The 15,083-nt window shown below is 38.2% G+C and overlaps 1 protein-coding gene across 2 annotated transcripts in view; it reads right to left on the bottom strand.

Annotated features, from left to right (window-relative positions):
- Window positions 1-1,186: 1,186 nt before the first annotated feature.
- Window positions 1,187-15,083, bottom strand: part of LOC126336612 (uncharacterized) — a 219,274-nt gene continuing 205,377 nt past the window's right edge. For both annotated transcript variants that reach the window (XM_050000481.1, XM_050000482.1), the window contains 2 exons: window positions 5,165-5,331; window positions 1,187-1,902 (listed from right to left, as the gene is read on the bottom strand). In XM_050000481.1, the coding sequence (XP_049856438.1) occupies window positions 1,790-1,902; window positions 5,165-5,331 (280 nt within the window). In that variant the 3' untranslated portion in view covers window positions 1,187-1,789. The remainder of the gene's footprint in view (window positions 1,903-5,164; window positions 5,332-15,083) is intronic.

Here is a 15,083-nt window from a genome sequence, read left to right as displayed (position 1 = left end):
CCTACTTTATGATTCATGTGAACTATAGTCATGGTTATTATTTTATAAATGTAATTAAGTTGGATGGAGCGAGTGATTTACTTGAAGTCATATATGTATGTGGAAAGTCAGAATATTATTCTGTATGGAGTTCAAATATACCATTGGCTCACAAAAAGTAAAGTTCACGTATCTACTTATTTCACAAGTAGAGAGTGACTTAAATATTCCTGTACCTAGCATCATTGTACGGAGAAGAAGTCAAGAGAGTTTTCCAGCAGCCAGCTAGCTAGCAAAGAAAATCGGCTGCGAATCTCAAATAAGTCACCTCGTATAAAAGAAGTGGGAAGTTTGTACATCTTCACACTTTAAATCGGCATAGAAAATATTAGAATACATAACTGTGTATTATAAGGGGGGAGGGTGGGGGGTTGTGAACAGTGAAAGCAAACAACTGTGAAACACAACTGTGCACCTGTCGGCAACGTTATCTACAGTAGTCAGTGTCGAAATTACAAACCCCATTTTTCAGCCAGTGTAGCAAAGCAGTATGTCGACACTGAGGACAATCAAGAAAGAAATAAAGCATGTGAACTGTCACAACACAGTTTGTCCTGCCCTGGTCTTTGGGATACAGTTCCAGTCTCTATAAACTGTCACCAAATCCAAAAAACAACAGAACCGATTTATGCTAAGCCATTGGGTCACATCAGTTTGTGATTGTCCTGCTTCCTTTTTCCTATGATCCTCCACCACAGAGAGGTTGGTGGGTATCTTCTCTGTGCCATACTGCACAGTCTATGACTGTGACTCAGCGATTGTGGATGTGGGACTACTCAGCAAATATTAACCCATTTGATTGGTGCCCTGATGTCAACATTGGGATGGTTATCAATTGAACCAGAAAGCCTTCTTTCTATCTCAGTGGATATGAGTTTCTTGTCTACTGTGACAAATAAACCACCTCCATTTCCAATTTGCCTATCCTTTCAATACACACTTAAATTTTCCCCAGAAATATCGCTCCTATCAATTTCAGGTTTCAACCAACTTTCTGTACCTAGTATTATGCGAGCTTCATTGCTTTTATGAGCATTTCAAAATCTGGCAGTTTTTTTCAAATACTACAACAGATTCTTTAGTAATCACAGATGTAGAAAAATGCTTTTTTTCAGTGAGTTGTATCTTTCAAATGACAAAATAGGAATTACTGGTGTCTGATACAGCTTTATTTTTATAATTCACAGATAATGTCTTACAGTTACCTTACATTAAGAAGTTATTTTTTGTACTACATTAATAAATACTAGTCAAAATGTGTCACACATATTTACAACCTAAATACTTTCATTTACAGGAAAATAGATCAATAAAAATACTTGTACTTATTTTCCAGATTGCATTTGAAGAATAAATTCGAACAGCAGTAAATCAAAACAATTGCAGTGGTGAAGACTAGATTTAGCATTTACTAAAGATAGCAAAAATAAATAACTTCACAAATATGCTACTATAAGCAAGGAATTTCTTACAGTTCACATGATTCTCTGAAGTCTGATAAAATATAAAATTCAATACGTTCTTGGAATAAAAAAGTTATAGCTAACATTACTGATGTATTAACTGTAACAACTATTCCATTCCTTTTGTCGTTCAAAACTTGTTGTTAAATAAAGTTTGCCCGTAGTTTAGTTTTATTGCTGAGATCTGTTATTTCTTAAAATGTATATGAACTGAGGCATTTATATTACTTAAATAACCCACTGCTAGAACAATTACTTATAGCTCATTGCTGGAACAATTATTCCCGTCACTCACAGGTACCTAGCACCTGGTAATCAATTCTGAATCCACTTTCTGAATTTATAATATCAAGTTGGCTGTCACTGTTGAAGACAACATAAAATGGACCAGGGGATATGGCTGGAACAACGTGAACTTCAATTAATGAAAAGAAAAATATATTAATTACATAACACTTTAAAAATAAATGTATAATTCAATATTATCATGACAGAGAAATAGGGCAAAATCTGTAATTAGAAATGCACAAAGTTTTATTGCCAGCTACTATGGATGAGTCACCTGATCCAGGGAAATCCACATATTCTAAAACAAATTAATTATTATAATTTGAAAACAGAGTTATTTTATTAAGAGTTTCATGTAGCATAGGAGAAACAGATAAGTGTAAGTTGCAGTGAAACTTATCAAAGTCTCTTATTCATTGCAGATGAGTAATGCCATGACCAGCTCTTCTTTCTTTTCTGTACAGGCGGCATCAAGGAGATGTTAAAAATTAATCCTAATCTACCCCCAAAGGTTTCCCAGAACAAGGAAATTACACAAATATATTCCACAATGCATCTTCACACAGTAACTCATCCTAACCCAGCTAGTCTTTTATCATCACTCTCTACCAGTCAGTTATCAAAGCAGTCAATTTCCCTCACAAAGTCTTACTGCTCTCTTCACTGATGCCATAAGTATGATTTTTACTATTGATTCTCAATGCTGATGCTGAAGTGGGAAATTAAAGCAGTTTAGTTTTGTGCCTTGTATGACTGTGCACAAGTAACGAGGCAAAGTGATCTGACAGTTAACAGTCTCCCCAGCATTCAAAAACAATAAGAATGTACTTTTGGTCAGAAATAAGTGATTTTTCAGATTTTTTGTAGTGTGCCATCTTTAAAATCAGCACAAATTTTGCCTACATAACTTCAACAGTTATGAAAAATTGATCTAAAAACAAATTAGCATATCTAAACTTAATGAAGTATTCAGTATTAATTTAATGGACCTAAAATCATATTAAATTTGGATAAATTACTAACTCACAAATTTAAACATGCGCACTCTGTGTAATTTTATTGTACGAATGTAAATTTGTATGTGTCAGTGATTAATTTTTCCCTATATCGCTTTTTTTGCCAGGTAATGATACATATGACTGTAGCATATGTAGATTCTGAGTACTGTTTTCATATGAATAGAATTGCAGTTAGACAGCTTTGAATCATGCATTTCAATTTCAATAAACTGTAGAACTGTTTTTTTTTTTTTTTTTTTTTTTTTTTTTTTTTTTTTTTTTTTTTTTTTTTTTTTTTAAATATCAGTAAGTATCACTGTGTACTACTCTCACATAAGGCATCGTATAGGGTGTTTCCATAAGAGCGTGCAAAAATGTAACCAGACATAGAGAATGCCCCACTGAACAATTTGAGATAGGGAACCTGGGCTCATGGAAGTCCACTTAAGGAGATATGGAAGTAAACTTGTCTACTGCTTTGTCTAGCATAACTTTTTTCCACCTTATTTACAACTAATGTATGCACGAGTTTACATGTACTGTGCTGTTTATTTACATGTACATTCTTCATTTCTTGCAAGGAAACAAGGAGGATGAGCCTGATTATTAGGAAGTCATGATGAAGGTTTTGTTTACTTGTCCATAAGGTGGCTCTACCAGTACATCTTTGTGGAACTCAATGGCATGCACCATGTGTAGGGGAAAGCATATTGCAATGCTCTTGCTGCTGAAAGGCTGTACAGGGTACAATTTCCTAACAGGCGTCATTCATCACCATGAGTGTTACTTTTTCTCTCAATCAATGAATGCAGGAGACCGGTTCATTTGGAAGAAGAAACAAGTGACTTGGCACCTCGAGGACCACTTGCACATTCAATTTTGAAGAGGACTTGCTGGAATGTGTTGGCACAGAGTACTCATAATATTGCACGTGAAACGGGCACTGCACATACTGGCCTGTGGTGAGTACTCCATGAACAACTACACCCATATCACACGCAATGAGTCCGTGCACTGCTTGTGACTGAGTTTGCACCAAAGATGGCATTGTGTCAGGTGTTGCTCCAACAATGGATTGATCAACCAGATTTCCTCCAAATCGTGCTGTTACTGATGAGACCTCATTTGATCACGAGGGTTTTTGAACACCAGGAATTTGTGGGATGAGGAAAACCTTCAAACTGTAGTAGTGTCACCCTCAGGTATGTTTTGCTGTGAACATCTCGGCCAGCATTGTAGGTGACAATCTAATTGGGCCATATCTTCTACCTGGCCTTTTGACTGGCCCACTGCACTGAGTTTTGTGCTAAGAGTTGTTGGAGAATGTACTCTTGGCTGTTCATGGGAGGATGTGGATACAACATGACAGTGTACCTCAGTGTCGATGTCCACAACCATCTCAATGCTGGATTTCCTGGTCACTGGATTGGAAGGCGAGGTCCTATTCCGTGGCCTGTGAGATCACAGTTAACTGTAACTAATGTTAATGAAAAAGTACACAGTAATGTGATTTTATTCCTATTATCTCCTTAAGCTGGCTTCTCTGACTCCAGGTTCCCTACCTAAAATCATTCAGTGGAGCATCCTCTCTGTACCGTTAAATTTTTGCACACTCTTACAGAAACACCCTGTACAGTTGTTCGTAATATGATCATGATGAGGCTAAATGTTCTGTGGGCTGCTATCATTATTAGGAAATTTCCACATGAGAGGCTACAATTGCATTACAGGATTAACTGTAATCTTTAATTAGCTCACCTGTTCAGTATTTCCTACTCCACTCATAGTACAGAGGACTGAATTGTTGCATTGTTGCATTCGCTCCCACTGTCAGTGTCTCATGCAACTACAGTGGTCCCCCCCCCCCCCCCCCCCCCACCACCACCACCACGAGCAACATATACCTACAGTAAATCTCTTTCAAATTATAAATGAATTGAATATGAAATGTTTCAATAACGGTAATGCTCTTGCCAAAATTTTACAGAATTTGATAACTATACAGATTGTGTCAAACAATGGTATAACAACTGTATGAAAAGGATAGATTGGTACACATCACATAAAGGAGGCCTTTTAAGCCTAGCACTCTTTTCATTTTGTCTGTCTGTGATTCATTGCCTTGTCTATGTGGTGAATAGAATATGTATCATATCAGAAACAGCACAAAGGCTACAGTTGCAATGTTAGGCAGACAAAATACTTCATCTGATGAGAGAAACCACAAAAAGGGCAATAAGTGTTAAATCACAAAAAGAATAAGGGCCTATAAAATTTTTTGACTGTGATCGGGACACACAGAAAAAACAATTTTAAAGCACATGGCATATTAGAAGAGATACATGAAATTTCTTAGTCTGTGATATTATAACTTACATGTGACAGTTTCCCCAAGGAGAGAATCTCCACAGAACTTGTCTGCTCTTGCAGTACCTTGCCATCTTCCATCAGGAACAAATAGGTAATCAAAATCATTACAAGCATCATCTGTCATGGTGCTACTTGTATTATATCCACCCATATTAAAGGTTTCTGCTGTATGCCTGAAAAATTAGAAACAATGTATTCATTTAAAATTTTGTCTTATGTCTTCCAAAAGTTGTTTGTAAATAACCAGAACCTACACAGTAAATACTTTAATAATGAAACATGGTATTGGGAAGTATGTAAATAATGTTTAAGTAAAGAAAACCAGTATTGAGTTGTTGACAGGCACGTGAACAAGACTACAAGACTGAAAACATTGTTACCTTATAAACACACACACACACACACACACACACACACACACACACACACACACACACACACACACACACACACACGTGTGTGTGCACAGGCCAGCTGAATGCTGTACCATTACTGCTGTTCTGCAGCTTGACTAAGGTGGGGAGAATTGTATCAGGTGTAGATGTGACCAGAGAAAGAGGAGAGGGTGTTGGAAACAAGGTTAGAGAATGTTGTCTGATGGGTGGGAGGGAGGCAGTACCTGCATAAGATTTGGGAAGGAGAAGCAGCAGGTGCTGGGCACTGGCAGTTGCGAGTTCACTCAACACATGAGATGATGATGTGGAGGAGTGGGTTAGGAAAGGGGGGATGACAGAACAGAGGAGTATGAGGAAGAGGGTGTGAGTGCAGGTTGGAGATGTTATGATCCTGGGGCAGGGTGGAGATGGGTGTGGGGCAGGGGGGGCAGATTGAAGCCAGGAGGATTATCGTAATGAAGGATGTATTGCAAGGACAACTCCCATCTACATAGTTGAAATAACATGATATTTGGGGGAGGGGGGGGGGGGGAGATTCCAGATAGTATGGGCTATGAAACAGCTATTGAAACCAAGCATGTTGTGCTCACTATCATTTTCTGCTCTGTACTTAGACATAATTTGGCAGCAGTCATTTATTCTGGTGGACATCTGGTTGATGGTCATGCCCCATAAAATGTTGTGCAGAAGTTGCATGAGAATTGGTATATGACCAACTGCTTTCTCAGGTGGTCCTGCCTCTGACTGGACAGGATAAGCCTGTGGTTGGACTGGAACAAGATGTTCTGGGCACATGTATTGGACAGGACTTTACCTGAGTCTTCAACAGTGATGAGGCCTCTGTGAAAAAGACTGGAACAGCGTATGGCATAAGGCTGGACCAGGATAGTGTGTAGATTTGATGGTGATTATCACTTTGGGAGAGGCGAGAAGGATTGTGGATAGGATGTTTCTCATTTCTGACATATTAATATATAGTAAAAGCTCCAGTTAAGAATATGGTTCATTTGTTAAAGTTGGGGGGGGGGGGGGGGGGGGTGATACTACATGATGTGGGGGTTGCTCCTTTGCTGTTGGTTCTTGGGGATGAAGGGAGGATTAGGGGTTTGTGAGGCTTTAAGGAAATCTGTCTTTGGACTGGCTCTGGGAGATAACATGTCTTTGATGCTCTTAGTGATATCTTTGGCATACTGGGCAAGGGAATCATCACTGCAGATGCTGCATCCATAGGTAGCCAAGCTATATGGAGGTGAATGTTCAGCATAGAAGGGATGACAGCCATCAAAATGAGGTACTGTTGATGATTAGAGGGATTAACAGATGCATGTTTGGAACCATCAGAGAAGTGGAGGTCAACATACACATAGTTGGCACACTGGACAAAGGAGGATTAGTGAAGTGAATGGAAGAGGAGTTGAGGCAGTGTATGAATGACAATAGGGTATCTTGGCCCTGGTTCCAGATCAGGAAGATGTGATCAGTGAACCTGAATGAAACAAGAAGAGGTTGGCATAGGAGGATGGCATTTGGTTGCCTCCTGAGGGGGTGGCATACAAACTATTCTGCAGAATGGACATGGGGACCCAAATTCTTGCTTTATGTTAGATGGGTACTTGATCAATACCATAGCAAGAGAGTGCACAACTCCACTCTGAACCCTTCACAAGGAAGCAAAGTTTACAAGAATATTATTTTTGTCTCTTTGTTGTGACTGCAAATCATAGTTCAACTCAGACTGATTTTTATTATCAGCCACAAAAACCATTATGAGAAAAATGTAATATAAAGTGAGTGTAAGAATTCCAAGATCCTTAAAATGGCCTCTTCAATCTGTTTGGTTATTTTCTTTAGACAATATCCAAACTCCTTCCTACTGTTGATAAATACTTTATTTACGGTAGCCACATTACCTCGGAAGACAAATTCATAAGGGACCAAAAATATGCAGGACAATGGAAGATACTTATAAGAACAAAATATTTTCGGTGTTGTTTATGGAGATTAACTAAATGGCAAATGGAACTTCTTGCTTAGTTTATCTAGGTGTTCACACCATTTAAACTTATTTAAACTTAATACCCATTTGGGCTGTGAGTATTTTTACACACACCATTTCATTTAGAATATGGCTGTTAACGTCTGCTTGTAGTACTATCAAGTGTTTTTTTCTTGTTTTAAATAGCATAATATGGGTCTTTGTGAGATTAAGACTTAAGTTGTTTGCTGTGAAACAGTTGCAGGTATTCCCATATATAATATTAATGGTAACTGGTAAGGTTAAGTTGGGACCTGTCATTAGAAGACTTGTGTCATCAGCAAACATTTTCTACACTAGCCGGTTGTTTGAGGTTCTCTGATGAACACTCACCAGTCAATTCACAGTAAGGGAAATCAAATGGCGTTCTGAATAAAGACACTTGGACTGTCACAACTTTTTCAGTGAACTGTCGAAGTATTCGTAATAAACTTCCTGAATTCACTACCCTCCAGGTAAGTTCTCGCACTCAGATTATTCTTGGGACAGAGAACTTGCTGAAATCCAAACTGAAAAGCTCTGTGATATTTAGGAAGCCATGGAATTATATTGGAAAGACAGATTACAGGACATAGGAGGGGGAGTTTTCATTGCAGTTGACAAAAATATTCTCTCTATTGAGGTCGAAGCTGAGAGTGACAGTGAAGTCATTTGGTCGCATATAACAGGTGTAAGTGTAAATAAGTTGTTGTTGTTGTTGTGGTCTTCAGTCCTGAGACTGGTTTGATGCAGCTCTCCATGCTACTTTATTCTGTGCAAGCTTCTTCATCTCCCAGTAACTACTACAACCTACATCCTTCTGAATCTGCTTAGTGTATTCATCTCTTGGTCCCTCTCTACAATTTTTACCCTCCATGCTGGCCTCCAATACTAAATTGGTGATCTCTTGATGTCTCAGAACATGTCCTACCAACCAATCCCTTCTTCTAGTCAATTTGTGCCACAAATTTCTCTTCTCCCCAATCCTATTCAATACCTCCTCATTAGTTATGTTATCTACCCATCTAATCTTCAGCATTCTTCTGTAGGACCACATTTCAAAAGCTTCTATTCTCTTCTTGTCCAAACTATTTATTGTCATGTTTCACTTCCATACATGGCTACACTCCATACAAATACTTTCAGAAACGACTTCCTGACACTTAAATCTATACTCGATGTTAACAAATTTTCTTATCTAATTCCCTCGGCATCACCTCACTTAATTCGACTACATTCCATTATGCTCGTTTTGCTTTTGTTGCTGTTCATCTTATATCCTCCTTTCAAGACACGGTCCATTCCGTTCAACTGCTCTTCCAAGTCCTTTGCTGTCTCTGACAGAATTACAATGTCATCGTCGAACCTCAAAGTTTTTATTTCTTCTCCATAGATTTTAATACCTACTCTGAATTTTTCTTTTGTTCCCTTTACTGCTTGCTCAATATACAGATTGAATAACATCGGGGAGAGGTTACAACCCTGTCTCACTCCCTTCCCAATCACTGCTTCTCTTTCATGTCCCTCGACTCTTATAACTGCCATCTGGTTTCTGTACAAATTGTAAATAGCGTAACTAAGTTCATTGTTATGTAATAAAGGGAAACATTCCACGTGGGAAAAATATATCTAAAAACAAAGATGATGTAACTTACCAAACAAAAGTGTTGGCATGTTGATAGACACACAAAAAAAAACACAAACACACACACAAAATTCAAGCTTTCGCAACCAACGGTTGCTTCATCAGGAAAGAGGGAAGGAGAGGGAAAGACGAAAGGATGTGGGTTTTAAGGAAGAGGGTAAAGAGTCATTCCAATCCCGGGAGCGGAAAGACCTACCTTAGGGGGAAAAAAGGACAGGTATACACTCGCACACACACAAACATATCCATCCACACATATACAGACACAAGCAGACCTGACACACTGAAGAGCAGCCCTCTGAAGATGAAGGCTGTGTGAAACAGAATCAACACTAACATGGTACTTGTGGTTGTGATGCTTATGGTCTCAATCATGTTCAAGTGCTGCTCATGATGTCGCTGTACATGTGAAAGCATTTACTCTACTGTAACCCACATCCCGTTCAATGTCTATTAGGTAAAGAATAGGATTAGATTATGATCCAATAACTCATTCAGATAGGTCAAATTTCTCACTGGAACAATTTCTACTGGCTTCTCTGGCCAATACAACTGTGGCTGCATAATATTATATCAGCTTTACATATACAATTGCCTCTCACACGTGTTGGTACCGATGTGCATAAATACTCAGATCATACAATACTAGATGGAGGCGACTTTAACCTACTGGGATGTATATGGATTCATTGTGGGGGGTACAGACAGACAGTCATGAGAAATACTTCTGAACAAATTTTCTAAAAATTGTCTTGAGCAGTAGCCTATACACAATGGAAATATCTTAGACCTTGTAGCTACAGATAGGCCATACCTTATCAACAATGTCAGTAAAGAAATGGCGCATTAGTGATCATGATATCATTATAGCAGCTATGATTACAAAAGTTAATAAATCAGTCAAGAAGGCTAGGAGAGTGTTTCTGCTAGATAGAGCAGATAAGCAATTATTAACATCTTACTTAGACAGTGAACTGCCATCACTTAGTATCACTAAGATGGATGTAGAGGAATTATGGGCAAAGTTTAAGCAAATTGGACATCATGGTCTGGAGAGGTGCATGTCTAGTAATAGATAAAGGATGCAAAAGACCTACCATGGTTTAATAATGAAATTCGTAAAATGTTGAGGAAGCAGAGGCTGTTGCACTCTAGGTTCAAAAGGGGATGCACAAATGACGACAACCAAAGGTTAGTAGAGAATCGTGCGTCTGTGTAAAGATCTATGTGCGAAGCATACAACAACTACTACCATCACACCTTAGCAAAAGATCTGGTGGTGAACCCAAGAAAATTCTGGTCCTATGTAAAACCACTAAGCGAGTCTAAGGCTTCCACTCAGTCCCTTGTTGACCAGTCTGGTGTGGCAGTTGAAGACAGCAAAACAAAATCTGAAGTTTTAAATTTCACATTCAAGAAATCATTCACGCAGTAGAACAGTACAAACTTACTGCTATTTGGCCATCAGACAGACTCCTGTATGAATGACTTAGAAATAAGCATACCTGGTGTAAAGAAAAAACTTGAAGATTTGAAAACAAATGAATTGCATGCCTGGATGGAATCCCAGTTCAATTTTACAAACACTACTCTACATCATTGATCCCTTGCTTGCATGACTCTCTCACCCAGCACAACGTCCAAAGTGACTGGAAAAAAAGTGCAGGTGACTCCAGTATATAAGAAAGGTAAGAGAATGGACCCACAAGATTACAGACCAATAAACCCTAACTTTTGTTTGCTGCAGAAACGTTGAATGCATTTTCAGTTTGAATATAATACACTTTCTAAGAAGCTTATGTCCACAAATCAGCATGGTTTTAGAAAGCATCACTCATGTGAAACTCAGCTTGCTCTTTTCTCACATGATATACTCAGAACTATGTATGAAGGACAACAGGCAGATTCCATATTTCTAGATTTCCAGAAAGCAATTGACCTGGTGCTCCATTGCAGTCTGTTAATGAACATATGGAATATGTTCACAGATATATGAGTGGCTCAAAGACTTCTTAAATAATAGAACTCAACAGTGACTGTTCATCAGATACAAGGGTATCATCAGAAGTGCCCACAGGGAAGTGTGATAGGACCGCTGTTGTTATCTATACACATAAATGATTTGGCGGACAGGGTGGGCAGCAGTCTGCAGTTGTTTGCTGATGGTACCATGGTGTATGGTATGGTAAGATGTGGAAAAGATGTGGAAGTTGAGTGACTGTAGGAAGACACAAGATGACTTAAACAAAATTTCCCGTTGGTGTCGTGAATGGCATCTCTAGCCCAAAATGAGAAAAAATGTCAGTTAATCCAAATGAGTAGGAAGAACAAACTTATAATGTTTGGATACAGTATTGCTAGTGTGAAGCTTGACACAGTCAAGTCATTTAAATATTTGGGCATAACATTGCAAAGCACTCTGTGGTAGAACGAGCATATGGCAACTGTGGTAGGGAAGGCAAATGGTTGACTTTGGTTTATTTATTTATTTTTATTTATTTATTTATTGTTCCATGGGACCAAATTAAGGAGAGTCTCCATGGTCATGGAACGAGTCAATACATGGAATTATAACATGATAGTAGAAACAAATAAAATGAAATATAAAAAACATATTCTGGCGATAAGTCTTAAGTTTAAATAAATAAAATTAACAATGTAACATTGGAATTTGCTTAATCTTCCAGGAGCTCCTTGACAGAATAGAAGGAGTGAGCCATGAGGAAACTCTTCAGTTTAGACTTAAAAGAGTTTGGGCTACTGCTAAGATTTTTGAGTTCTTGTGGTAGCTTATTGAAAATGGATGCAGCAGAATACTGCACTCCTTTCTGCACAAGAGTCAAGGAAGTGCATTCCACATGCAGATTGGATTTCTGCCTAGTATTAACTGAGTGAAAGCTGCTAACTCTTGGGAATAGGCTAATATTGCTAACAACAAACGAAATTAAAGAAAATATATACTGTGAGGGCAATGTCAGAATTCCCAGACTATTGAATAGGGGTCGTCTAGAGGTTCTCAAACGCATCATATAGCTCGAACAGCCTGTTTTTGAGCCAAAAATACCCTTTTTGAATCAGAAGAATTAGCCCAAAAAATAATACCATACGACATAAGCGTATGAAAATATGCGAAGTATACTACTTTTCGTGTTGAACTGTCACTTATTTCAGATACTGTTCTAATGGAAAAGAAAGCAGCATTTAGTTTCTGAACAAGATACTGGACTTGGGCTTTCCACAACAGCTTACTATCTATCCGAACGCCTCGGAACTTGAACTGTTCTGTCTCGCTTATAATATGCCCATTCTGTCTGATCAAAATATCGGTTCTTGTTGAATTGAGCTGCTCAGGGGAACACAATGGTAAGCGCCATTGCTGTGTATTTTGTGGTAGATGGCTAATGACACAACCTGTGGGATTCACAATGCAGTAAACTTACTAGTAGTTCCAAATACACTCAACAGACGTCAGGGCCGAGCTTAATGGTAAGCGCCACTGTCCATATGTTGCGGAAACATAATGGTAAGTGACAGAGAGAATGGCGGCAAGTAAAAACATCTCCGAGATTATGGCAACAGTGAACATGGCAGAAGACGAGAAATATACTTCCAATGATACTAATATCTTCGAGAGGGATCCAGAATACATTCCTAATGATTCAGATGACTCAGAGGTGTGTTACTTTCTAAATATACTGTCTTTAGTATGTTTCACAAACATAATGGTAAGTGCATGTACATACCATTATGTTCCTGAAGTACTTTAATTTTAAGGTTATTTTAGAATGGATACATTTTTTTGGCTAAGTGGGGTGTGAATGAGCATTTTTCATTTATATTGTTACATGTAATAATAATGGTAACGGTAATAGTAGTTTTCGTTGTTATACACGTTAATAGCGAATCAGATCATATTGCCCAAAACAACGAACAGTGTATCGCTCCTGCAGAAACCATTCAGGAACAGACAAAGACGTCGTCTCGGAAAAGATGCTGCTGTGGCCAAAATAAGAACTCGAACATGGTACTGTTTTGGAAATATCTAATTTCAACTGGTAGATTTCATGTGATTGAACACCACTTCCCTGTGAGTGGGCACACAATGTTGCCGTCCAATAGAGATTTCGCGATAATTGAAAATTACGTTCGCCGACAAGTACAAGATGTGAACAGTTCAGATCAGTGGTGCGAGATCATCAAGAAGTCGGCTAAGAAGAATCCACTGCTTGTATATAATATGAAAAGAGAGGATTTCTATCAAATATGGTACTCTAAAGAAGCATTTGTCTTCAGAAAGAAGACAGTTGATAGTCGAGATGTCAACCTAAGGAAAGTATGTAGGTGGAAGGTGACCTCCGAATATCCATCATCTTTATTCATCAGCGAGACATTTTGTCATTACATTTGGCATGAAATAAGCTTCAGGAAACGTGGAAGACAAGGACCAGTTCTTATGCTTCGACTTAAATACAATGGGCAAAGGCTTATTGTTAAGAAGAAAGTTGCTGATGTCCTGTCGCTCATAAATTACATACCTCCTGTCCACCATGGATTTATGTTGTCACTAAAGCCAACAGTTTTGGATGAAAAAGACATTAGTAATGAGAGTGATGAATGATTTTGCAGTTTCAGTAAAGTGTCGAAGACTTACTGTAAAATTTAATATGTAATGTTCTATTACTATGTGTTGTTAATGGTGTATGGTAATGTAATAATTTTTGTATATTTCATTTGTTTTGGTCAGTTCTAAATTTCATTTATGTCTGTATAGTAGAAGATAGATATTAGAATCATTACAGTATAAAAGAACTGTTAAAAAAAAAATTCAGATTTGCAGATCAATTGAAACTTTAGATGCGCTGTATCTCGAAACTGTGATTTTGGCGCTTACCATTTTGTTCCCCCGAGCAGCTCAATTGTGGGTTAGAAACTGTAAAAACTGAGTCTTATGGTGATTTAGCATCCAATTATTTTCCACGAGCCACGAACTTATTTCATGAACTACATTATTTGACACTGTTTCAATATTACACAAAAGATTCTTCACTACCAAGCTGGTGTCATCAGAAAACAAAAATATTTTTGAATCACCTGTAATACTAGAAGGCATATCATTTATACAAATAAGAAACAGAAGTGGCCCCAGCACCGACCCTTGGGGAACGCCCCACTTAACAGTGCCCCATTGGGACCGAACATCACTTCCAGTCTCAATATTGCGGAGAATTAACTTCTGCTTTCTGTTCTTAAAGTAAGAGGCAAACCAATTGTAAGCTACTCCCCTTACTCCATAATGGTCCAACTTCTGCAGTAATATTTTGTGGTCAACACAGTCAAAAGCCTTCGTTAAATCAAAGAAAACACCTAGTGTTTGCCAACTTTTATTTAATCCATCCAAAACCTCACAGAGAAAAGAGAATAAAGCATTTTCAGTTGTTAAACCATTTCTAAGACCAGACTGTAAATTTGACAGCAAATTACGTGAATTTAAATGCTCCAGTAACCTTGTATATACAACCTTCTTGATAACTTTAGCAAACACTGATGGCATAGAAATAGGTCTAAAATTGTCAACGTTATCCCTGTCTCCCTTTTTATGAAGTGGCTTCACTACCGAGTACTTTAATCGGTCAGGAAACTGACCACTCCTAAAGGAAGAGTTACAGATATGGCTAAGTACTGGGCTAACATACATAGAACAATACTTCAGTATTCTGCTAGATATCCCGTCATATCCATGAGTGTTCTTGGTCTTTAGTGATTTAATTACTAAGTCAATCTCCCTCTTGTCAGTATCATGGAGGAGCGTTTCAGGTAACAGCCTGGCAACACTTTTTTCTAAGAGCGCTATGTGATTCCCTGTTGGGACTA

This window comes from Schistocerca gregaria, chromosome 2 (genome assembly GCF_023897955.1).
Source record: "Schistocerca gregaria isolate iqSchGreg1 chromosome 2, iqSchGreg1.2, whole genome shotgun sequence".
NCBI lineage: Eukaryota > Metazoa > Arthropoda > Insecta > Orthoptera > Acrididae > Schistocerca > Schistocerca gregaria.
This window is presented reverse-complemented; position numbering and strand designations above follow the sequence as displayed.